Source organism: Rhincodon typus, chromosome 13 (assembly GCF_021869965.1).
Source record: "Rhincodon typus isolate 14 chromosome 13, sRhiTyp1.1, whole genome shotgun sequence".
Lineage (NCBI taxonomy): Eukaryota > Metazoa > Chordata > Chondrichthyes > Orectolobiformes > Rhincodontidae > Rhincodon > Rhincodon typus.
Genome location: NC_063344.1, coordinates 26963000 through 26989510, shown reverse-complemented (window position 1 = coordinate 26989510; position 26511 = coordinate 26963000). Strand labels below are relative to the sequence as shown.

General features: G+C 40.5%; 1 protein-coding gene across 3 annotated transcripts in view; it reads left to right on the top strand.

Moving 5' to 3' along the window:
• The window catches only part of iqcg (IQ motif containing G), a 52709-nt gene extending 29494 nt beyond the window's left edge, over positions 1-23215 (top strand). For all 3 annotated transcript variants that reach the window (XM_048604801.1, XM_020537186.2, XM_048604802.1), the window contains 3 exons: positions 6194-6325; positions 16946-17047; positions 22662-23215. In XM_048604801.1, coding sequence (XP_048460758.1) covers positions 6194-6325; positions 16946-17047; positions 22662-22799 — 372 coding nt within the window. In that variant the 3' untranslated portion in view covers positions 22800-23215. The remainder of the gene's footprint in view (positions 1-6193; positions 6326-16945; positions 17048-22661) is intronic.
• The last annotated feature ends 3296 nt before the right edge of the window (positions 23216-26511 follow it).

Sequence of the window (26511 nt, the reverse complement as noted above, 5' to 3'; positions counted from 1 at the left end):
AACTGTGAAATCTCTGACTTTGGAGCTATCAACTTTTCGTTAAATAATTTTAAAGGCCTTCTTACTTCATGTCCGAATATTAGTTCATATGGAGTAAACTGAGTCAATTCATTTGGAGCATCTCTAATAGCAAATAATATAAATGGGATATCTTTATCCCAGTCATCGAGGTAATCCTGGCAATAAGCCGTCAGCATGATCTTTAGGGTCTGATGCCACCTTTCCGATGCTCCCTGGGATTCAGGATGGTATGCACTTGATTTAAAGTGTTTGATGCCTAAACTATCCATGACCTCCTGAAATAGTTTGGCAGTAAAATTGGACCTTTGGTCTGACTGAATCTTCCTGGGTCGTCCATAACGGGTAAAGAAAGCAAACAACTCCTCCGCAACCTTTTTTGCCTTGACATTCTGTAATGGAAATGCCTCCAGAAATCTGGTAGACATATCCATTACATTTAGCAAATACTGGTTCCCACTTTTGGTTTTAGGGAGAGGACCTACACAATCAATTATAACCTGTGTAAAAGGTTCTTCAAATGCGGGAATTGGCATCAAAGGCACTGGTTTTATCATTGCCTATTGCTTTCCTACCATCTGACACATATGACAGGTGCAGCAAAATTCAACCACATCTTTATGTAATCGAGGCAAATAAAAATGCTTCTGTATCTTAGCCGGAGTCTTCCTCACTCCTAGATGACCTCCTACAGGTATTTGTGTGCTACCCACAATATTTCCTGTCTGTATTCTACTGGCAATATAATCTGGTAAACTTCAGCCGATGTAGCGTCTGCACTAACCAGCCAAGGTCTCCATTTCCACTTTAAGATTTTATCCTTAAGGTAATAGCATTCTGGAATACGTTGATTCCTTTTGCAAGTAGGCTTTACGATATAAATCCTTTATCATCTCATATTTTTGTTATAACTCCACTGATCTTTCAGAACTAAACACCTCTGCCTGATCCCTTACCTGCTTAGGTTTTTGCTTTACCATCTCATCAGCGTGTCAGCTAACTGGACCTAAACTCCTTCATCTTTCTCTTTTGTTTTCCCTTCTTGTTTTAACTTATGGCAGTGGGATCTTGTCACCACACAGTTCAGAAAAATTCCAGGGTAATTATCTTTTAACTCCTCAGTTCCCTGGATTTCTTTTGGGTTTTCCATTACAGCAGGCAACACTCTTACCTGTGATCCAGCTATATCATTCCCAAGAATAAACTGTATTCCTGGAATCGCCAATTTTTCCATCACTCCCAGTTTCCCAGTCTTGAATGGACTTTCCAGCCTTATCTTACACAGGGGAACACTACTCCATTTATTCCACAGACTACCAGTCTCTAAGGCAATATTTCAGAGGAGTGCAAATATTTTCATCTCTTACTGTTAGAGATACTCTATCTCCCGTATCTCTTAATATTTTAATTTCTTTACATACTCCCCCTGTTCTATCTGAGTAAATCTTACCCACGCAGGTGAAGTTTTTGAAAAGTTCGGGTGCTATCTTAATATCCAGCCCGTGACTAGACTGCGCATTCTCCTGCAGCTCCTCGACTTATCTTGGGATTTCCTTTACCACTTTAAATAATCCCACTGGTTTAACCTACTTTTCAGAGTGCCTTTCTTAACCCACTAGCATTGTGACTTTGTGTCCCCCACCTTATTGTAGTGAAAACCCCTGAGATCTTTCACCTCTTTTCCACCCTGTTGGGTTTCTTTTTTCATGTGTGGTAAACTGTTCCCAGTGTGATCTACTTTTTGTTTTTCATTAAAGGATCTCTTTTTTCCCCAATTTCTACCCCCCACAAAATGAAATTGATGTCGGAAGCTAGATTTTGACTTATGCACTAATGCGTATTCATCCACCATCTCTGCAGCTCTTCTCGCTGTTTTAACTTTCTGTTCCTTAACATGAGTTCTTATCATTTCTGGAAGTGAGTTTTTAAACTCACGCAGAATAACATCTCTAAGATCCTCGTATGTCTTTTCTATCTTTAATCCTGTCATTCATTTATCGAAGTTGCTCTGTTTAATTCTTTCAGACTCGATAGAAGTCTGACCTGAGATAGTAGGAACTGCAGATGCAGGAGAATCTGAGATAACAAGGTGTAGAGCTGGATGAACACAGCAGGCCAAGCAGCATCAGAGGAGCAGGAAGGCTGATGTTTCAGGCCTAGAAGGCCTGAAGAAAGGTCTAGGCTCGAAATGTCAGCTTTCCTGCTCCTCTGATGCTGCTTGGCCTCCTGTGTTCATCCAGCTCTACACCTTGTTATCTCAGAAGTCCGACCTGGTTCCTTTCTTACGTTTCTGAACTGTTGTCTATATGCTTCTGGTACCAATTTGTAGGCACTCAAAATAGCCTTTTTTACTTCTTATTCTCCTGCCACCACCTCTGACAGCACTGCAAACACCTCACTAGCCAATTTGGGCACTATCTTTGACCCCCCCCCAGAACCTCTTTAGCAATGTTAAGAGCCATTTCCCCACTTTTGATTACACCAACAAGCAACCTAAATTAAACAGATTTTCCACTACTCACTTAAGTTTTGTTTAAAAGATCTAGGACACTAGTCCCCAAGTCTGTTTAAATTTGCTGGGACCTTTTATTACCCTAAATCTGTTCGAATCTGGCCAGATCCCGGATGACAAGCCCCCAATCCGTTATAGAGTGAAGGTTGACCTCCCCCTCTGAGAACGAAAACCGAAACACCCAAAGAGGAGCACCTCACCGTATAATCTGTAAAAGGAGTGTAGAAAGTGGTATAACCTGCTTTTCAGCAATTTAAGATCATAGGACTATGATATGGGAGCAGAAATTAGGCCATTCAATCATGGCTGATAATTTTGTCAACCCCATTCTCCTGCTTTCTCCCCGTAACCCTTGATCCCCGTGATAATCAAGAACCTATCTATCTCTGTCTTAAATATACTCAATGACCTGGCCTCCACAGTCTTCTGTGGCAGTGAATTCCATAGATTCACCACTCTCTGGCTGAAGAAGTTTCTCCTCGTCTTTGTTCTAAAAGGTCTTCCTTTTACTCTAAGGCTGTGCCGTCGGGTCCTAGTCACTCCTACCAATGGAAACATCTTCCTAACATCCACTCTGTGGTTAGTTCTGGTGGTTAAATAAAATAGATCCCTGACACTAATTTTAAAATCAACAAGTAACAATTTATTTATCTAACTTTAACAGTGAAAAAATTAACTAAACTATTAACAAACCAAATAAATCCCTTCTAACTACTAACTATTCCCAACTAAAGCAAGGTTCTAATGGTATGTTGTTCCAATAAATACAAGCCCCACTTTTGTTTAAAAAAAAATAAAATTTTGTCTTTTCTGATGAAGGGTCTAGGCTCGAAACGTCAGCCTTTCTGCTCCTATGATGCTGCTTGGCCTGCTGTGTTCATCCAGCCCTGCACCTTGTTGTCCTGAATTTACAGCCAGGTTACATGTCGTCCGGAATGTTTGGTGCCTTCTTCGTTGATTCTACTGTCAGCAATGCCTTCTCTGTCGATTCTTCTGTCAGGAATACTAACTAGTTGTGCCATTGTTATTTAGATGGTGCTTTCTCTAGGGCACAGAGGAAGCTGAGAGAGAGCCAGGTGATTCTATCTTGAGAGCGGAGTGCCGTAAGCTCTAGCAGATGGCAGCTAGCTCTGGGCTTTGTGTTCAACTGCCCCTTCTTTTATTCCTCTTGATGTTATATCAATATTTCTTACAATAGGATCGGTCCTATGTTGTCAAAACCATCAGACCTAAATTTAATACGTTTTTGGTATCTAAGTATTGGTATCTAAGATTGGCTAAATTCAAAAGCCTGTTGTCTTGGTTAAAAAAAAAACCTGCTGCTCAGCCTGCTAACTGTACAGCTTTTCAATACAAATGTTTCAATTCCGGTGCTCTCTGTTTACTTGCAAGCTTTCAAGCTGCTGCTCACAGACACCTATGTTAAATCTCTGAGCACAGGAAAAGCACATGATCTTTTAAAGGGACCATGCAATGCTTTCCCCCCTGGCATTTTACAAACACTAAATTCTAACTTCTTGCCTCCTAAACCGCAAGTACTCCACCCAACTTCGCAGCAGGTGGGACTAGATCGTGGGTCTTTCAGTCCAGGTATAGGGACGCTACCACTCCACCACAAGAGGATTCAAATTAAACTTTTTAATCAATCTGTTCTGACATATTATGACACAGATCTGGAGCAGGTGGGACCTGAACCCAAGGCTTCTGGTTGAGAGGCAGGGACCCTACCACTGCACCACAACAGCCCTGTATTTTGTGTTTTTATTTCATTAACTCCAAACGGAAGCAGCTGTGACGAGACATTATTTTGTAGAAATTGATCAGCTGTGAGCCCCCACTGCCTATAACATAAAGTTTAAATTTTCCAACTTATGCCATTGTAATGCCTGTGGTAATTTCATTTATTACCAATATGAAAATAACACGCATTAGAAAATACGGCCACACTTATGTTCAAAGAATAACCTTTCAGCAAAATGCTTCAAAAGCTACAGAAACATAGAAAATAGGAACGGGAGTAGACAATTTGGCTCTTTGACCTTGCTCCACCATTCAATCTGATCATGGCTAAACATCTCACTCAGTATCCTATTCTGCATTCTCCCCACACCCTTTGATGTCTTTAGCCCAAACAACTATGTTTAACTCCTTTTAACAACATCCAGTGTTTTGGCCTCAGCTGTGTTTTGTGACAGAGAATTCCACAGACTCACCACTCTCCAGGTGAAGAAATCTTGCCTCATATCAGTCCTATTTGGCCTACCTGATTCTGGATTCCTTGGTCATTGGGAACATCTTTCTTGCTTTTATCCCATTATAGGTTTCGATGAGATCATAGAATCCTTACAGTGTGGAGACAGGCTATTTGGTTCAACGGGTTCACACTGACCCTCCAAAAAACATCCCACCCAGACCCATCCCCCTTCCCTATCCCTGTAACCTTGCCTTTCCCATGGCTAACCCACCTAGCCTGCACATCCCTGAACACTGCAGGCAATTTAGCATGGCCAATGCACCTAGCCTGCACATCTTTGGACTGTGGGAGGAAACCAGAGCACCTGGCGGAAACCCACGCAGACATGGGGAGAACGTGCAAACTCCACACAGTGTAAGGGTGGAGTCAAACCTGGGTCTCTGGCACGGTGAAGCAGCAGTGCTAACTACTGAGCCACCGTGCCGCCCATAATCATCCCCTCATTGTACTAAACTCCAGTGAATATAGTTCTAACATATCCAATTGCTCTTCATACGTCAGTTGTCCCATCCCAGGAATCAGTCTACTAAACCCTTGTCACACTCCCTCAATAGCCAGAACATCCCTTCTCGGAAAGGGAGACCAAAACTGCACACAACACCCAAGGTGTGGTCTCACTAAAGCCCTGTAAAATTTCAAAACATTTCTGCTCCTGTACTTAAATTCTCACTACAAAGGCCAACATATCATTTGCCTTCTTCACCACCTGCTGCACCTGCAAGTTTTCAGCAACAGGTGCAGGACATTCAGGCCTGGTTACATCAGTCACTTTCCCAGTCTAATCACCATTTGGATAATGATTTGCCTTCCTGTTTTTGCTATCAAAGAGGATAATCTCACATTTATCCACATTAAGCTTCATCTGCCATGCATTTGCCTACACACTCAACTTGTCCAACCTGCAGTGAAGCATCTCTGCATTCTCACATTTTACCCCCCAACCCAGCTGGTGCTATTAAATAAACCACAGCAAGAGGTAAGCATTCTTGAGAAGAAGGGAAGAGACAAAAACACTTCTGATAGTTTTCATTTATATAGCTTTAAATACAACATTATTGTTAAATGAGATAAATTGGGAACTGAAAATAAATTAATTAATTTACTTCAACAAAAATTTCCATTAAACTGTAATGTTGAATGACAAATTAGAATCAGTATCCAGACTGTTATGTTGTTTCTTATTATTTGTTTACAATAAATGAGTAAAACTACTTCAGTACATCCAATACCAGACATAAATAAAAATATGAAACATACAAGAAATCTAGTGTGAGGGAAAAATAGAAATTAATCAGTGACAATAATCCACCTTGGTATTTGAAATATTATGGAACTAATCAATTTTTCTGCTGATTAAAGTACCTCGAGGTTTTCATTTCGTACCTTTCCATTCTTTGTTTGTCAATCAGGAATTAGAGGAAAGCCTAGAATTTTGGATGGAAAAATATGATAAAGATGTTGAAAGTATGCAGAGTAGTCTGTCTACTCTGAAAACATCAAAAATCATCGATTTACAACGGCTTAAAGAATACTCTGAAAAGGTAATGCCACATTTTATTTATTATGATCAGATAATATCCTGTATGAATTAGGATAATTAAGTCACCTGTTATCATAAGAACATAAGGAACAGGAGTAGTACATTGGACCCCTCGAGCCTACTGTACCATTCAATAAGACCATGGCTGATCTGACAATCCTCACATCCTTTCTGCTGCTCTTTCTCTGCAGCCTTGATTACCCTACTAATCTAGAATCTGTTTCAGCCTTAAATACGCACAAGGACTCCACCCTAACAGCTGTCCATGGCAAAGTGTTCCCAGGCTCTCAACCTTCTGAGAGAAGAAATTCTTCCTCATTTCAGACTTAAATTGACACCCCTTTATTCTGAGACTATGCCCTCTGGTTATAGACTCTTCCCATGAGGGGAAAGATCTTCTCAGCATTTACCCTATCAAGCCCTTTGAGAATCCTATGTGTTTCATTGACATCACCTCTCATTCTTCTTATTTCCAATAAATAGAGTCGAAACCTGTTTCTCCTTTGCAATAAGACAATCTTCTCCATACCGGGGATCATCCTCGTGAATCTTCTCTGAAATTAAAGACATAAATTGCCTATTTAAATAATTGCCACTGCTTGTTTACCGTCTTTCTTGATTATCTATCCATTCTGCTGTAAGTCTATCCTGATTTCATTGTAATGTCCTTTATCTAAGTTAAGCACAGTTGATTCTGACGAACTTTCTCACACTCAAAATGAATATTAAATTATATCATGTTATGATTAACGTTTCCTTGGATATCTTTTACCCTGAAATCATTTATTAATCCTGCCTCATTACCCATTACTAGATCCAAGATCCTGTTCCCTGGTTGGCTCCATGACATATGAATTTATTGTCATAGCTACCCTTTCCAACTTGATGAACTCAATTAATGTGATGATTAAAGTCACCCATAATTACTGCTCTATTCTTTTTACATGCTCCTATTATTTGTTCATTTAATCCTTCTCGTGCAGAGTTTGCTACTGTTTGGGGATCCACACACCACTACTGTCAATGTTTTCTTTCCACTGCTTTTTTTAAAAAAAAAACTCCACCCAAATGGACTCCACATCATCTGAGTCTAGATCATGTCTGATAACCGTCCTCATTTCGTCTCTTACTAACAGTGCTATCCCATCGCCTTTTCCTTCCCTCCTGTTTTTCCAACAGGTTAAATATCCCTGAATATTAAGTTTCCAGTTTTTGTCTCCTTATGACCGTGTCTCGATGAAGTCTGAGATTGTAGCCATTGACTTCAATTTGCGCTGTCAGTTTAACTACCTTATTCCAAATATTTTGTGCATTAAGATACAAAGCCTTTACGTTTGCCTTTTTGCCACTTTTAGTCCTCCTAACTGTTCTTTGCATTGTTAACTCATTAATTTTATTCCAAACCCATGTGCATTCAGACATAAAGACTTTAAGTTTGTTCTATTATCAAATTTCCCTGCACTTTTGTGATTCCTTGGTGCACTATGATGTTCAAACATTTTGTTCTGTCCCTTCCTTTTATTTTTTGGTAACAATCAACCTGATCACTAACCCGCACGCATACCTGTAGAATAGAACAGAATATCCTTTATTGTCATGTGTATTCAAGTACAGGAGTACAGTGAAAAGTTTTACAATGTCGCCTCTTATGGGTGCCATCTTAGTTACAAGTATCCAGGTAAAAATCTTAGATACAAAAGAAGAATAAAAAAGAAAAGTAGTTGCATTACTTTACAGTGTTTAAAGAATAAATAAGACATAGTTAAAGGATTGACATTAGTCAGATAAACAAATTACAAATAAACATTACATTGCAGTAACTCAGTGCAAGGACTTCCACACATGGTCTGACCGCCCACGCCAGACCCCAGTACACAACTGTACCTGCTCCGCTCCAAGCCTATTGGGAGAGCATTTCGGTGATAGTGATCACAACTCCCTGACTTTTATTATAGTCCTGGAGAGGGGCAGGAGCAGAAGGTATGGGAAAGTATTTAATTGGGGGAGGGGGAATTACAATGCTATTAGGCAAGAACTGCGGAGCATAAATTGGGATCAGATGTTCTCAGGGAAATGCACGACAGAAATGTGGAGGTTGTTTAGGGAGCAGTTGCTACAAGTACTGGCTAGGTTTGTCCCACTGAGGCAAGGAAAGGATGGTAAGGTGAAGGAACCTTGGATGACAAGACATGTGGAATACCTAGATAAGAGGAAGAAGGTTGAGGAAGCAAGGGTTGGACAGGGATCTAGAGGTCTACAAGGTAGCCAGGAAGGAACTGAAGAATGGACTTAGGCGCACTAGAAGGGGGTATGAGGAAACCTTGGTGGGTAGGATCAAGGAAAACCCCAAGGTGTTCTATGCTTATGTGAGGAACAAGAGGATGGCCAGAGTGAGGGTAGAGCCAATCAGGGATAGTGGAGGGAACTTGTGCGCAGAGTCAGAGGAGGTAGGGGAGGTCCTTAATGAATACTTTGCTTCAGTATTCACCAGCAAGAGGGACCTTGACATTTGTGAGGACAGCATAAAACAGGCAGATATGCTCGAACAGGCTGATGTTAGGAAGGAGGATGTGCTAGAAACTTTGAAAAACATGAGGATAGTGAAGTCCCCTAGGCCAGATGGGATATACCCAAGGTTACAATGGGAAACAAGGGAAGAGATTGCTGCCTCTTTGGCAATGATCTTTATGTCCTCACTGTCCACTGGAGTAGTACCAGATGATTGGTGGGTGGCAAATGTCACTCCCTTGTTCAAGAAAAGGAATAGGGATAATCCTGGGAATTATAGACAGGTCAGTCTTACTTCTGTGGTGGGCAAATTATTGGAGAGGATTCTAAGAGATATTATTTATGATTATTTGAAAAAGTACAGTTTCATTAGAAATAGTCAGCATGGCTTTGTGAGGGGCAGGTCATGCCTCACAAGCCTTATTGAATTCTTTGAGGATGTGACAAAACACATCGATGAAGGCAGAGTAGTGGATATGGTGCATATGGATTTTTAGCAAGGCATTTGATAAGGTTCCACATGGTAGGCTCATTCAGAAAGTAAGGAGGCATGGGATTCAGGGAAATTTGGCTGTCTGGATACAAAACTGGTTGTCCAATAGAAGACAGAGTGTGGCAGTAGATCGAAAGTATTCAGCCTGGAGCTCGGTGACCAGTGGTGTTCCGCAGGGATCTGTTCTGGGTCCTCTGCTCTTTGTGATCTTTATAAATGACTTGGATGAGGTAGTGGAATGGTGGGTTAGTAAGTTTGCTGATGACATGAAGATTGGTGGAGTTGTGGACAGCGTGGGGGGCTGTTGCAGTTTTCTAAGGTTTTGGAGTAGATCTGTAGCTTAGGTTGTGGGTGTTGAGGTTGATTGGCTTGCCGAGCTGGTTTGTTGTTCTGCAGACGTTTCGTTACCGTGCTTGGTAACATCCTCAGGATGTTGCAGGTTGCAACGGGACATTGACAGGATTCAGAGCTGGGCAAAGAAGTGGCAGGTGGAATTCAACCCAGAAAAGTGTGAAGTGATTCATTTTGGAAGGTAAATTTGAATGAAGAATATAGGGTTAATGGCAGGATTCTCAGCAGCGTGGAGGAACAGAGGGATCTTGGGGTCCACGTCCATTGATCCCTCAAAGTTGCTACCCAAGTTGATAGGGTTGTAAAGAAGGCATATGGTGTGTTGGCTTTCATCGGCAGGGGAACTGAGTTTAAGAGCTGCGAGGTTATTCTGCAACCACACTTGGAATATTATGTTCAGTTCTGGTCACCTCATTACGGGAAAGATGTGGAAGCTTTAGAGAGGGTGCAGAGGAGATTTACCAGGATGGTGCCTGGACTGGAGGGCAGGTCTTATGAGGAAAGGTTGAGGGAGCTAGGGCTTTTTTCATTGGAGCGAAGAAGGATGAAAGGTGACTTGATAGAGGTGTACAAGATGATGAGAGGCATAGATAGAGTGGATAGTCAGAGACTTTTTCCCAGGGCGGAAATGACTGTTACAAGGGGACATAATTTTAAGGTGATTGGAGGAAGGTATAGATGTCAGAGGTAGGTTCTTCACACAGAAAGTGGTGGGTGTGTGGAACGCACTGCCAGCAGTGATAGTGGAATCAGATACTTTAGAGACTTTTAAGCGACTCTTGGATAGGCACATGATGAGAGTATAATGTAGGGTATGCAGGGTAGTTTGATCTTAGTAGGATAATAGGTCAGCACAATATCATGGGCTGAAGGGCCTGTACTGTGCTGTACTGTTCTATGTTCTTTGTTCCACTCCACACCAGCTCTGAGCTGCTCCAAGGCAAGTTTCCTCCAGGACATGCTTCCCCATGCTGGCCTCTGCCCAGGACTTGCTCCCCCTGCCGGCATCCACCCAGGACTCGCTGGCCGCTGCTCCAGGACTGCTTCCCCTGCACTGGCCACTGCTCCAGGACTGCACCTCGTGCCTTCTCCTTTAACTAAGATTTTGTAATTTTCCATGCAACTGACGCACCCACCCACCCACTCTTCAGTTTAAGGCACTGTCTACAACCAATATTATACAATTCACCAGGATTCTGGTCCCAACATGATTCCAGGTGGAGCCCCTTCTAATCCGAACAGCTTCCTCCTTCCCCAGTACTAGTCCCATGAATTTGAACCCATTTAGACTCATAGAATTTACATGGCACAGAAATAGACCTTTCAGTCCAACTCATCCATGCCGATCAGATATCCTAAATTGATCTAGTCCTATTTGCCAGCATTTGGCTCATATCCCTCTAAACCCTTCCTATTCATGTATTCATCCACATGCCTTTTAAATGTTGTAATTGTACCTGTTAGCACCACTTCATCTGGCACATTGTTCCATACACATACCACCCTGTGTGGAAAGTTGCCCCTCAGGTCCCTTTTAATTCTTTCTCCTCTAGTTTTGGACCTCCCTACCCTGGGAAAAAGTCCTTGACTATTCGCCCTATCCATTCCCGTCATGATTTTATAAACCTCTGTCAGGTCACCCCTCAGTCTCCGACGGTCCGGGGAAAATAGCCTTGACCTATTCAGCCTGTCTCTATCACTCAAACCTTCCAATCCCTGGAACATTCTTGGAAATCTTTTCTGAACCCTTTCAAGTTTCACAACATCTTACGTATTGCAGGGCAACCAGAATTGTATGCAATACTCTAAAAGTGGAAAAGTGGCCTCATCAATGTCCTGTACAGCCACAACATGACATCCCAGCTCCTATTCTCATTGCACTGACCAACGAAGGCAAACTTGCCAAATGCCTTCTTCACCAGCCTGTCTACCCGTGATTTCACTTTCAAGAAACTATGCACCTGTACCCCTTTGGACCCTTTGTTTGGCAACATTCCCCAGAGCCGTACTATTAACTGTGTAAGTCGTGCCTTGGTTTGCCTTACCAAAATACAACATTTCACATTTATCTAAATTAAACTCAATCTGCCACTCATCAGCCCATTGGCCCATCTGATCCAAGTCTTGTTGTAATCTTACATAATCTTCTTCACTGTCCACTACACCACCAATTTTGGTGTCATTTGCAAACTTACTAACCATACCTCCTATATTAACATCCAACTCATTTATATAAATATCAAAAAGCAGTGAACCTAGAACTGATCCTTGCCGCCCACCACTGGTCGCAAGCCTTCAGTTTGTAAAACAATCCTCTACCACCACTCGCTCCCACACTAATCTTTGTTCCCGCATTTACCTCTTTAATCTTATTGACCTTGTGCCAATTAGCTCGTGGCTGAGGTGGTAATCTGGAGATTACAACCTTTTTGATTCTGCATTTTAGTTTAGCCTCTAGCTGCTCATATTCCCTCAACACAATCTCTTTCCTCATTCTACCTAGATCATTGTACTTATGTGGTCCGCAACAACTGGATCTTTTCCCCTCCCACTCCAAGTTCCTCTGCAGCCTAAATGAGATATTCTGAAGTTAGGCAACACAGACTTCAGGCCACTCGATTCGGGCCAGACAACAGCATCCATTATTACAAGACAGAGACAGACAGCCAAATCAAATCAGCCTCCCTGTCTCTGTATTTGCAACATTGTAGGAATAAAACCTTCAAAGTTCCTCAAAATTAATGGTTCCTAATTAGACTTTTACAATAACTAAACCCTCACTTTGTAAATAATCGATTCCAGATGCTAGGTTTAAAGCTTAAACGAAAAACTTATCTATTTATTAATAATACAGTAACTGTAGCAGAACAAAATTAAACAACAATGTAACCTAATTACTGTCTATGATTTAAACCCAAGAACCTTTGTTTTCAGTTCCATCCACACAAAGACAGGCAAACAAACAAAGTTAGGGGATAAATTTAAAGAAAATAACTAAACTAGCCAGATTATTTAAGCTGTTTTTCGATGCGTTGTTCCACAGGCATGTATAATTATTCCTATGATGCTGCTTGGCCTGCTGTGTTCATCCAGCCCTGCACCTTGTTGTCTCGGATTCTCCAGCATCTGCAGTTCCTACTATCTATAATTATTTCTTGATTGATTTTCTGGAGAAATCAATCAGTGCCACTTTTTCAGTTCATGTTGAGGAAGATTCAGTCATACTTGTAACTTAGTTTTGATGCTGTAAACTTCGAATTGCTTATAATGGGAGATTAGGCAGTGAGCTTTCAAATCTCCATGCTGCAGCATCGACAGCCAAATTCCTTCTCTGAGAAAACTCTGTTCAAAACGGTTTCAAAACTCTGGCCCCTCCCTGCATTTGACCATCATATTTTCTCCCAGACTTATTTGCACTAATTTCCAGGTACTAACCTCATTAATGGCCATTCATCTGTAATCTGGTTAAATTTATTCTTTCCCTGGAGTCAAAGAGTGTCTTTTGATCAAGAACCAACCTGCAATTACCTTTCAGATCTGGCCTCACAAAAAAACAACAGCTTATTTGTTTCTTTTTATCTGATACAAGCTGCTGTCTACAGTCCAAAGGTGACATTCAGCTCGTGGTTTACAGCTCCAACCAAAAGTATAAAAAATAAAACCATTTTAAAAAAATCAGTGAAGGTGAGGTTGTTGACTTGCTCGCCGAGCTGGCTTGTTCTCGTTCAGGCATTTTGTCACCATGCTAGGTGACGTCATCAGTGGGCCCTCTGATGAAGCGATGTTATTCAATTCCACTTGGAATTTATACTGTCTGGTCCGTTATGGTGAGTAGTGTCATTTCCAGTTTTAATCTGTATGAGTTTGTATATGGGGTCCAATTCTATATGTTTGTTGATTGCATTAAGAGTGGAGAACCATGCCTCTAGGAAATCCCGTGTATGACTATGTTTGGCTTGGGCTACTATGGCTACCTAATCCCAATTGAACTGATGGCCTTCATTGTCTGAGTGTACCGATATTAAGGAGAGTTTGTTGTGCTGTTTTGCTGCTAGTTTATGTTCATGTATTCTGATGGCTAATTTCCTTCCTGTCTATCTGCTGTAATGTTTGTGGCAGTCATTGCATGGTATTTTGTAAACCACATTGGTTCTGCATGTTGTGGGAATGTGGTCGTTAATTCTTGTAAGTGTTTGTTACTGAGTGGCTGTGGGCTTATGGGCCACCATGACTCCTAGTGGTCTTAGGAGTCTTGTTGTCAGTTCCGATAGGTTCTTGATGTAGGGCAGTGTGGCCAGTATGTTAGGGCATACTGTGTCCTCCTGTTGTTGTCTGCAGATGAAGTTGTGGGGACATCCGTTTATAGCGAGGATTTTGTATCGGTGCTGTTCCTTGTTCCTGGACAAGGTAACCGTGGTAGCCCGAGCCAAACACAGTCATGCACGGGAATTCCTAGAGGCATGGTTTTCCATCCGTAATGTAACCAACAAACAGAATTGGACCCCATATACAAACCCATACAGATCAAAACCGGAAATGACACTATTCACCAGAATGGACCAAAGAATCTAAATTCCAAGTGGAGTAGAATAACATTGCTTCATCGGAGCCCTCACTGATGATGTCACCTAGCATGGTGACAAAACGTCTAATGGAGAACAAGCCAGCTCGGCGAGCAAGTCAACAACCTCACCCACAACCCAAGCTGCAGATCTTTGCCAAAACTTTAATCAGTGAAGGTTCTACCACTATGCCCTAACTATACTATCCGCTATTACAACTATATTTCTCTTTTCTCCTCCCACTTGAATTGCTTCCCTTACCATGGTGCTATCGTCAGTTTGGTCATCCTCCTTACAGCTCCTGCTCTCATCTGCATAGGGAGCAAGAATTTTGATGTTCTGGCAAGGTCAAGGGGTGAGGCTTCTGTAGCACTATCTCCTGGATCCTTCTAACTGCCTCACCCATAGTCATGACTTTCTGTTCCTGACCACCCACTGAATTTGAGGTAGTTTATCTAAGGGGTATGACCATCTCCTGAAACACGTCGAGGTAATTCTCTGCGTCCCAGATGTGTCACAGTGTTTGAAGCTCAGACTCCAGCTCATCAACTTTGAGCCACAGTTCCTCGAGCAATCAACACTTGCTACAGATGTGATTACAATGAACCACAATGGGGTCCACCAGCTCCCACATCATGCAGTTAAAACAGATCACCTAGCCTGGCGTCTCTATTTTATTTAATTTGTTTTTAATTTGTTTTTTAAATTTTTGACTGATTCCGAAACATTTGATTCTCATTAGACCACATAACATTATCAGAAATCAAATTTTATTACTGTACTAATTCTGTACAGCCTAGGTTATGTGATAAGAAATTATCCTACAGGCAAATAATAGAAAAAAACAAGGTACCATTGCAAGACATTAAAAAAAAAAATCACAAGAACTACATATAAAAATACTTACTGAACTTAGTTCTAATGTAATGTGTAGGCCTATTACTAACTTTGGAAGAAAATGACTATTTATCTTTAATGCACTTTAAATTAAAAAGCTAAACCAACTGAGGAAATAGATGTGCCTTGAAACCTAAAGCTGTTTTGGTACCAGATGTCTTCATATTTATCCTGTAATAAAGCAAGCCAGTAAAATGTGTCTCCTCCAGCATCAAGTTTATGTTACCTGAGGTCAAATCTCACTCCAGTATGACACCAATGTCTTACTTGGACCACAACGAAACAGAATACAATATTAACATCGTGTTTGGTTAATCATTATACCTAATTAAGCAACAACTAGTTTTGATAAATAAACTCAATCCTATATGCCCGACCAAGTTAGGTTACATACTTTCTAACAGTATGAGCAAAATATCCTGACAGAACATTGTTTCCACCTCTGTTGAGGTGCAACCCATCAACCCTGTGCAGCCTCATTTTATCTAGAACCGTTACCAATGTCTCAGAAATTTAATATTCTGCTTCCTTCACCATCAGTCCAAGCATGTATTTATCTATTGCACCTTATTTCTATGCTGACAAGTGCAGGAGTCATCATAAATTACTGCCTTTCAGGTCTCCTTAGCTTTTTACAACTTCCAGAAGGATCCTATTGCCAAATGTTGTTAGTACCAAAATCGAACATAAGCCCTGGCTGTTCATCCTCCCTATTCAAGAGAGCTCTGCAGCACTCAATGGCCTTCTTGATTGTGGCTTCACAAGGCAACATGTGAATTATATCTGCAGTCACAGATACGCCTACCCATTTCCCCAAAGGATAGCATTCTCCAAAGCCAGTGTTGCCCTGCCTTGCGTATCTAAACCATTCATCTTTTAATTAATTACAATCATTATTTAAATCAATTCAATAGTTGTTCTATATCTAGTTCAACGGAATCATTCACTTACCTGGTTTATATCATGTTTAATTAGAAATATTAACCAACACATAGCCAGTACTGGATTTGACTCACCTCCATAACTTTAAAGTAAAAAAGTAAAATTGCAATACTCTCAGTCAATTACCTATCTGTTGCCTGGACTTGTTTTGGTTAATTTTAAGCTCTGCTTCTGTTTTGCTTCAACTTCCTACTCTATCCCTCAATCTCTTCACTGGAGGAAACTTTGCTTAGCTCTAACTGTGTGAAATTTATTCCATGACTGAGTACAAGTCACTTGCAACCTGGCCCTTCCGTTGCTGTGCCCCTGACTGGAGGTGACAGGGAAGAAAAAAAAATCTAAATTTAGGACTGCGTAACAATGTAGAACAATTGCACAAAGTAAATCAAAGAATTGTGGATATTGAAAATCCAAAGTAAAAACAGAAATTGCTGGAGAAACCCAGCAGGACTGGCAGCATCTCTGGAAAGAAAACAGAGTTAATGTTTTGAGTCTAGTGATACTTCTTCAGTATTGATAACATTTTAAAAAAAAAAGTATTGATACTGATGGAAGGGGGATCGGTTGGTGGAGGGAGCATAGAAAAGAAGTGTGCAGGTCGGTGGAGACAGAGCCCACAGTGAGGGAGGAAAGAGAGTTAGGCAAACAAAGGAATTTTTGATAGTAACCTAGGTTAGAAGACAACTGTCACAATTGTTTCACTTCACTGCTCAAGGAGCACATGGATTAAATATCTTTTTATTTCTGAGTGTTGATACATGGTATTTCTTGAAGCTTGGCTGCTTATTTATTATTTTATTTCAGAGTTATTATAACTGAGTAACAAAGAATTGAAAAACATCTAATATTTTTCATTATGTCCTTTCAGTACTTGACTTACGAACGAGTAATAATTGAGGATAGGGTCGAAAGGGAGAATGAATGGAAGAGAAGAACACAAGAGGAGTTAGAATTTAAAAGCATTATAAAGGTAATATTACTTTTAAGAATTTCACTTAAATATATGAAACATCGGATTAGAATTATATCTGGGAAGTGGCCTTCTTATTGGCTGCCTCCGTGCTTGTCTATTTATGGAAAACAAGCAGACTCCTGATGTTCCAGGTCCAATCAGCAGCCTGATTGGGAGAAGTGGATGCTCCAGAGGCGGTTTGGGCACTGTAAGGGTACCAACATGGAGGCACAATTCTGTCTTTACAAAAAGAGAGCATGAGTAACCACCCAAACATGTTAGGGAACCAAGGGTCTCATAAAACGCCAGAATTGAATGAAATCAGTACTGGTAAGAAAATGGTGCTAGGAAAGTGAAAGAGGTTAAAGGCTGAAAAATCTCCAGGGCCTGATAATCTACATGCCAGAGTAATGAAAGTAGTGGTGCTGTAAATATTGGATGCATTAGTGGCCATCTTTCAAAATCCTACAAATTCTGTTGCAGTTCCTTCAGATTGGAGAGTGTCAAATGTAACCCCACTACTTAAAAAGAGAGGAAGAAAAACAGAGAATTGCAGACAAATTAGTCTAACATCAGTAGTGGGAAAATTCTAGAGTCTATAATAAAAAATACACAGTACATTTAGAAAGCATTAGCAGTATTGGACAAAACCAGCATGGGTTTATGAAAGGCAAATCATGCTCAACAAATTTACTGGATTTTTTTTTGAGGATTTAACTAGTGGGATAGGGGAGAACATGTAGATGTGATACATTTAGATTTTCAGAAGGCTTTTTGAAAGGTGTGAAAAACAGGGAAAGTATTATTTAAATGGTGATATATTGGGAAGTGAGGATTACAAAAGGGTTTGGTGTCCTTATATAGCAATAAATGAGAGATGACAGGCAGGTGCAGCAAGCACTTAGGAAGGCAAATGGTTAGTGGTGTTCATTGCCTGACGATTTAAATTCAGATATAGGGATGTCTTACTGCAGTTATGAGGGCTTGGTGAGACCACAAATGGAATATTGCATGCAGTTTTAGTCTCCCTATCCAAGAAAGAATATGTGTGCTATAGAAAAAATGCAGCAGAGGTTCACGAGCTTGATACAAGGGACGGCAGGACTGTCCTCCAAGGAGAGATTGATTCAACTGGGCCAGTATTCACTAGATTTTAGAAGGATAAGATCTGATTGAAATGTATAAAATTCCAAGAGGACTCTACAGACTAGATGCAAAGAGGATGTTTTCCCGGATTGGGGAGCCTAGAACCAGGGGACAAAGTCGTAGCATACAGGTAGACCACGTAGGACTGAGAGGAGGAAAGATTTTTTCAGTCAAAGGGCAGTGAACTGTGGAATTCTCTACTACAGACGTGTGTGGAGATCAACAAAGAGAGGTATAATTTTAGAGTTTTTAAAGGCAATGATGTGGCATTGGTATAGAGAATCAGCCATGACCCTACTGGAATGCGGAGTAGGCTTGAAGAGCTGAATGGCCTACTCCCTACTCCTAGTTTCTATCCTCACTGGCCTGCTTATCAATAAAGAAACAATCAACATTTAGGCTGGCATGTCCTTCATGATGTAGGGAAGGTCTCCTGGTTCAGAGGTAAGGACAGTACCACTGGGCCACAAGAGTCACCAGATGGAGGGAAATCTTTATGGATTGGAATCAGCTGTGACTGCAGCCTTTCAATCAGTAATGGAGCGTAAAGCTCCAGTAACTCCTCCGCTTCCCCCAGGCCGGCAACATGGATGTTACATCCATTGAACTGGCAGTTTTCAGATGTGGCAGGGCACTGTTGTACCACCACAAATTAAACATTAATTCTCTGCCTGCCTCTGTGGACATTTTTCCTGGCCCACTACTATAGATCCCCTAATGACTTCAAATCTCCGATCTCCAGGGTGAAAATTCAATCAACATTTCAATCACTCAAATAATTCCAATTAATATTTTCAGAAATATAATAACAACGTGCTTTAGCAAAGTCACAATTAAATTCAGCTTATTTAAATAAAAACAATGTATTTGAAATAGAACTAAAAATTCTTGTCAACTCAGCAGGTTATGCAGAAACAGATAAGTTGATGATTTATAGGTAAAACTATATAATTAGAACTGTTAACAATTATAGATGAACTAACAGCATTTACAAAGAGTTAAAATAAAACGAGCAGAATGGGAGACAATACACATACAAGCGGAAATAGAATTGCTCTATAAATTTCCTGAGTACAAAGCAATGGATTGCTAAATGCAGGCAATATTAACATGAGGCGTTACGAAACATAATGAGAGGAATTGACATTTTTGAGAGACATGGAGAATATGTTAATAATTCAGAAGGGGATGATGAGAGGTAGAAATTCCAACACGAAAATCTAGCAAAGTCAACAAGGCTCTTTTGTCTCAGGAGACTGGGACAAGAAAAGTGCAAGTCAAAATTCACCTCATTTTTATGATCACTAGTTTTAGATTCCCCTACAGGTGGAAGTATATTCTCTACATTACCATATTGAACATTGTCACAATTTTAAAGAATTTGTGGGATAGATTGATTTATAGATATATGCGTGAGGACGACAATAATAAAATACATGTAGATCAGATGAAATAAAATGAAAGGAGGCTTGTGTGGATCATAAACACAATTCTAGAATTGTTGGGCTTCCTGGCCTAGTTTTCTGCTGTAAATTCTACATAAATCTATTCTGGCAGAATAGTAATAGCCCCATCCCACATTAATAACTTAGCTTCCACTTCCTGTTTGGCAGGTAAGGTGTTTTATTGTTGAATTTAATATTAAAGCCAAAAGTTGGCAAAGTGAAAGGACAAGATGCAGTTAAATTGAGCTCAATTCAAAGGTACTGAAGAAAAAGACAATCAAATCAGAATGGGAACAGGCATGGGGAATTAATATGACAGTGTCATATTGGAACTTGAGGTTATATTTGAAATAGAATGGAGGTGATTGATAAAATAGTAACCAACTTTAGTCTTTATTATTTAAAGGGAGTTTCATTACCATAAGTAGCAAATGCAGTGGACGGTGTTGAAACAAGTACAAAGTTGTTTCCAGTGGAATTCCAAAGGGTTCAGTGCTAGGATCCTTGCTTTTTTGCAGCATATTTTAATGACTTGTAGGGAATATGTAGGTAAAGTCGCCATAGTACTACTGGATCATAGGGCTGCTCTCTCATTAAAGAGATACGACTGGTAATGTTTTAGTCAGTAATCAGTAAGGCTAATGTTGGCCCTTATTTCAAGGGGTTTGGAGTATAAGAATAGCGAAGTCTGACAGCAGTTGTATAAGGTACTGGTGAGACCACATCTGGAGTACTGACAGCAGCACTGGTCCCCTTATTTAAGGAGGGATATTACTTTCATTGGAGGCAGTTCAGAGAAGGTTCACTAGGATGATCCTCGGTATGGAGTGATTGTCTTAGGAACAAAGGTTAAACAGATTGGGAGTTTACCCACTGGAGTTTAGAAAAATGAGAGGTGATCTCATCAAAACATATGGGATCCTTGAGAAGCATGACAGGCTAAATGCTAAGAGGATGTTTTACCTTTACGGAAGAGTCTAGGACAAGAGGGCTTAGTTTTAGAATAAAGGGGCACCAATTTAAGACCGAGATGAGGAGGAATTTCTTCTCCGGGAGAGCTGAGACAAGGTCCAAAATCACACAACACCAGGTTATAGTCCACCAGATTTATTTGAACACACAAGCTTTCAGAGCACTGCTCCTTCCTCAGGTGTAATGAGAGGAAAAGTATCAAGACATGGAATTTATAAGTAAAAGATCAAAGGATTATACAACTGATGCAAATGCATTTAATAACCCTAAACTGGCTAGCTGACCCCCTCTTGTTAAATCCTTAATCAGTTAGAAAGGAGATGCAGGTTTTGATTAATATGCAACTCTCCGAATTTCTTTCAAGTCAATATCCCAAGATAACACAAGGTTTTGTCAGTGAATACAAGAGGTGACATCTCAGGTCAGACAATGCCTTTTGGTATGAGACCTTGTTTGGAAACTGTCTGTGTTTTAACATGGAGTCAGACTGGTTTTATTTCCAAAGCAGGAATTTAGAACATGCCGCACTGACTGACTCTGACCACGAATTGTGTGCTTTTTGAACAAAATACAGCATATCTGCAAATACAAACCTGCAAGTGCAAATTTACCCCATAGATTTATATGTATGTGTGAGTGAGTGTAAGAGAGGGAGAGTGTTTGTGTGTCTGCGTGTGTGAATGTCTGTGTGTGTGTACGAGAGTGTGTGTATGAGAGAGAGACAGTGTGTATGAGAGAGAGTATATGAGAGAGAGAGAGAGAGAGAGAGAGAGAGAGAGAGAATATAATACTTCTGATCCCTCGTTATCTCACTTCTGAAAGCCTCCCACTTGCCAGTCATCGCTTTATCTCTGAAAAGACTACTCCAAACAGCTTTCATAAGTTCCTATCTTGTACCCTCAAAATTTGCCTTAGTTCAATTTAGAATTTCAACTTTTATACAAGGCCCATCTTTTTCCATAACTATTTTAAAACTAACAGAATTATGATCATTGGTCCCAAAGTGCTCCCCCACAAACACTTCATTCACTTGCCCTGCCTTATTTCCCAAGAGAAGGTCATGTTTTACTCCTCCTCACCATCCAACGCTATGGCAGTCCCTACTATTACAACCCTTGTTCTTCTTACATACATCAGATCTTCTAACTTCCTACATTCACTCTGCAAAGCCTGAACCCTTTCCCTAACTATGTCATTCTTATCAATGTGTACAACAACTTCTGGCTTCTCATTGTCCCTTTGACAATATGCTGCAACATCCTTGACCCTGGCACAAGGAAGGCAACATACCATCCTGAATTCTCACGGCTGCAGAATCTCTTGTCTGTGTCTGACAAGTGAGTCTCCTATAACAATCACTCTTTTAAATCTTGCCATACCCCACTTAACACAAGATTCATCCTTGGTGCCCAAGATCTGGCTGCCACTTCTACGTTCCTCTGACAGAGATCTGGGTTGCTGGTGTACATTTATTACAATACAGAAAGAGTCATGTACATTTGGAATTTTATCAGATGGTAAGGGGCTTGCCTAGCCCCAGGTGCCACCATTCAATCATAATGTCAGTATTGTAGCAGCAAGGACAATGGATACACCTCACTGTCCATTTGGAATAAGAGAATGTCGTGGTATCAGGACACTCTCACAATCAGTAACTTGTGGTTTGAGGGTGCCAGGGCCATTCAGACTGGCCACAGCAAGTGGTACTGGAGTCAGGAGATTTTGAAGGGTAGGCAGTGTGTGTACCATGAGAGACATTGCTGCTGGGGGATTCCACCCATGGGTGCAGAGTGCTCAAATCAAAGGGCCCTATCTCAATCTGCAGGAAGGCCTGCCAAGATTTATGAGGTAATGTCCCAAAATGGCAAAGGCCCCAACTATGACTAGTATAAAGCTGTTGACTGGAAGACACTGGTATTTGGCCTTCACTTCCCCTTGCCATTTTAGGGGTTGGGAGGGGACTGAAAATCCAATCCAATATTTTCATTTAGATTGTAATGGAATCTCAAACAGAGTAAAATGAAGGGATTTTATGATTGTATGAAATATTATCTCTATTTTCCTTACAGCTCCAATCGTGGTGGCGAGGGGTCATGGTTCGCAGAGGAATCGGAATCTATAAGTACATTAAAAAGAAAGGAGGAGAGAACAAAGGAAAGGGAAAAGGCAAAGGAAAGGGAAAAGGGAAGCCAACTGATAAGAAGTGATGCTTTTTTATGCATATTCACCATCCATTAAATCATTTTTTTTGTGTAAAAATAAGGTATTACTAGATAATACAGACTAATTGAAAAAACAAAATTACTTAACTAAGTTGTATTGACTGAATTAAATTTTAGTTTATTAAAAATCAGGTGGTAATCACAATGGAACTTGTAAAAAAAATTACATTCTTCACCTTGGCAAAACAATGGTAAGGGACATGTTTTTCAATGTTTTAATGCTGTACTATGATATTTGCATAGTATTTTAATTTATATTCCTCACCAACCCCCAATATGCCATTTTCCTTCTTAATTGGTTGTTGTACTTGCCTGTGTCCTTTAATTGACTGGTGTGCCAGGGCACCCAAATCCCTTTGTACATCCACAGTTCCCAATAAATCACCACTTGTCCAATCATATGAATCCTTTCCAAACGTTCTGCTATCACATCTTTTATAATAGACTTCAGCAATGTCCCTACCTGTAAGCTCGGAAACCAGGTATAAGACCCACCCACCCATAAGCGTGTAACAAGATGTCTGAACGTGTTGATTAGGAAAATAGCTAGACTCCAGAATTTTCCCTACGACTGATATTTTTCTTTCCCATCCTTTTCAAATAGTGGGGTTACATTTATTGCCATCCAATCTAGAGGAACTGCTCCAGAATCTATAGAATTTTGGAAGTTGACCACCAAATGCATACAATATTTCTTGGGCCACATTTTTCAGTACTCAGGATAGGAGATTATCAGGCAATGGTGATTTGTCAGCATTTAACCCCAACAACTTTTCCAGCACCAATTTCTTACTAATACTGATTTCTTTCAATTCTGCTGTCTCACTAGAATCTTGGTTCTTTATCATTTCTTGGAGGTTATTGTGCCCTCTTTATGTGAAGACTGAACCAATGGTTTTTCTTTGTTGTCCATTATAATTTCCCCCAGCTTTGGACTGGAAGGGATCTACATTTGTCTTTACTAATTTATTCTCTTCTCATATTTTAATACAAGCTTTTATCGTCAGTTTCTATGTTCCCTGCAATTTTACTCTCATGCACTATTTTCCCACTTCTGATCAAATTTTTCTCTCCTTTCATGCTGAGTTCTAAAATCTTCCCAATTCTCAGGCTTGCTACTTTTTCAGGTATTTTTATATTGTCACCTTTTTCGATCTAATACTGTCCCAAACTTGTAAGCCATGGTTAAGCCAACTTTCCTCTTCATTTTGCACCAGAAATACTCTGCACATCTGTTTCTCTGATCACATCTCTTGTTCCACATTGTAATCTATCTGCTACATTCAAGCCCATTCACTAAGTCTGTCCAAATCTTCCTGAAGCAGCTTTACATTCATCCTCACTACACACATTCCCATTTAGCTTTGTATCATCTGAAAATATTACATTTAGTCTCCAACTCAAAATCATTGGTATATACTGTGAACAGTGGTTGCCCTAAGCACTGTCCTTGTAGTACCCTACTAGTCACAACCTGCTAACAGAATGGTCAATTCATACTTGCTCAATTTTCTGACTTAGCCAATCATTAATCTATGTCAGTACATGACCACCTATCCCACGTGCTTTAATGTTTTTAATTAGACCAGCCTCCTGTGGGATTTTTTTCAAAAATCCTTTGAAAATCTACGTATACTACATCTGTTGGCTCTCCTTTATCAATTTTGATGGGATCCTATCTACAAAAATTCCAACAAATTTGTCAAGCACTATTTTCCATTTGCAAATCCATGCTGACAATGCTCAATCAAATCAACTAGGTATCTATTTATTCCATTCTTTATAATAGTTTTTGGCATTTTCCTACCACTGATCTAAGGCTAACAGACGTTTGTAGTTCCTGGTTTTTTCTCTCACTCTCTTCTTAGATTGGTGGGGGTGGGGGGTGGGGGTGGGGGGTGGGGGTGCATTTGCTACCATCCAATCCACAGGAATCATTCCAAAATCTATTAAATGTTGCAAGATAATCACCAATGCATTGATCCTCTGTATCGCCGCCTCCTTCAACACTCTAGGATGTAGAACATCATGTTCAGGGAACTTGTCTACTTTCAGCCCTCTTAATTTCTGCAGTACAACGCCTTACTGATGCTACTTTCCGTCAATTATGCTTTCTCATGAACTACTTGAACCTCTGAATTTAATTATTGAATATCCATAAAGAAGAACTTTAACAAGTAGAATTTCAGCAGGGACTTGCATCAGATTCTTTGCTGCTTTTAAAATGGACCTACTGCAATCAAATCATCACTATCCATCGACCTGTTACTTAAAATAGAGTCATTATGTACCTGACTACAATTTAGTTATATAGTTGATGTAAGAAAATGTGTGGAAAGCTAGCAATTTAATACATCAATCTAACCAAATCAAGACAATGGTTTGAATCAAAGTTATAATATTAAGGTGGCACACAGATGATATCCACACATTTGATCACCAGTTATTATTAAAACACCCAATTTTAGTTTCAGCTTATTTTTTAATGTCTTTTTAAAAGAGTCTGTAAAAAGATGCTTTTTTTTATTGTTAAGGGGAATTGAATACAATAGTGATTTTATGCCTCCGTTATATAGGAAAATGTGTGACCATATTCTGAGTACTCTGTGCAGCACTGGCCACCTTACTTGAGGGTATAAACGCATTAAAATTAGTTCAGAGAAGGTTTATCAGACTAAGCCTGGAATGAGTAGTCTGTCTAACGTTGTAAGACAACTCAGATATCCGTTGGCATTTAGAAGAGCAAGAAGAGACTTGATTGAAAGATACAAGATTCTGAGAGATCTTAACAGGGTAGATGCGAAGAGTACGATTCCTCTAATGGGACAATCCAGAGCTATTGGTCACTGTTTAAAAATAAGGGTCCATTCATTTGGGGAGATTTGAAACCTTCTCCCCACCTCCGGCCTCATCCCATGACCAACCTTCCCTCTCATCCCCGCCTCCTTGACCTGCCACAACCTGTCCATCTTCTCTCTCGCCTATCCGCTCCTTCCACCTCACTGACCAATCACCACCACTGCCTACGTGCACTCACCTATCGCCATCCACCTACCTTCCCCAGTTCCATCCCTCCTCTCTCTATTTATTTCGGAGCTCCCTTCCCCCCTCCCCCATTTCTGAAGAAAGGTCCCGACCCGAAACATCAACTTTCCTGTTCCTCTGATGCTGCCTGGCCTGCTGTACTCCTCCAGCTCGACACTGTGTTATCTCAATAGAAGGGGTCAACCTGGTAAAGCTACAGCACAGCACAGGATTACTCGTGTGCCAAAAAAGCGCATGTAGCGAGTAATAGATGGAACTGAACAATCCCACAACCAACAGATCAGATGTAAGATCTGCTGTCTTTCTATATCAGTTGTGAATGGTAGTGGACAATTAAACAATTATCAACATGTGGAGATTTCACAAGTAATCCAATTCACAAATATGAGGGAGGCCAGCGCATTGCAAAAGACAAGGCTAAAGTATTTGTATGCACCTTCAGCCAGAAGTCCTGGGCTTCCACCTGTGGTCCCCAGTATCACAGACACCAGACTTCAACTAACTCAATTCAGTCCACCTAATATCAAGTTCTGGCCGGAAGCACTGAATACTGCAAAGGCTATGGTCCTGATAACACCCTGGCAATGGTACAGATGACATGCTCTAAAATAAGGTGCACTCTTTCTCAGAGATAGTAGGAACTGCAAATGCT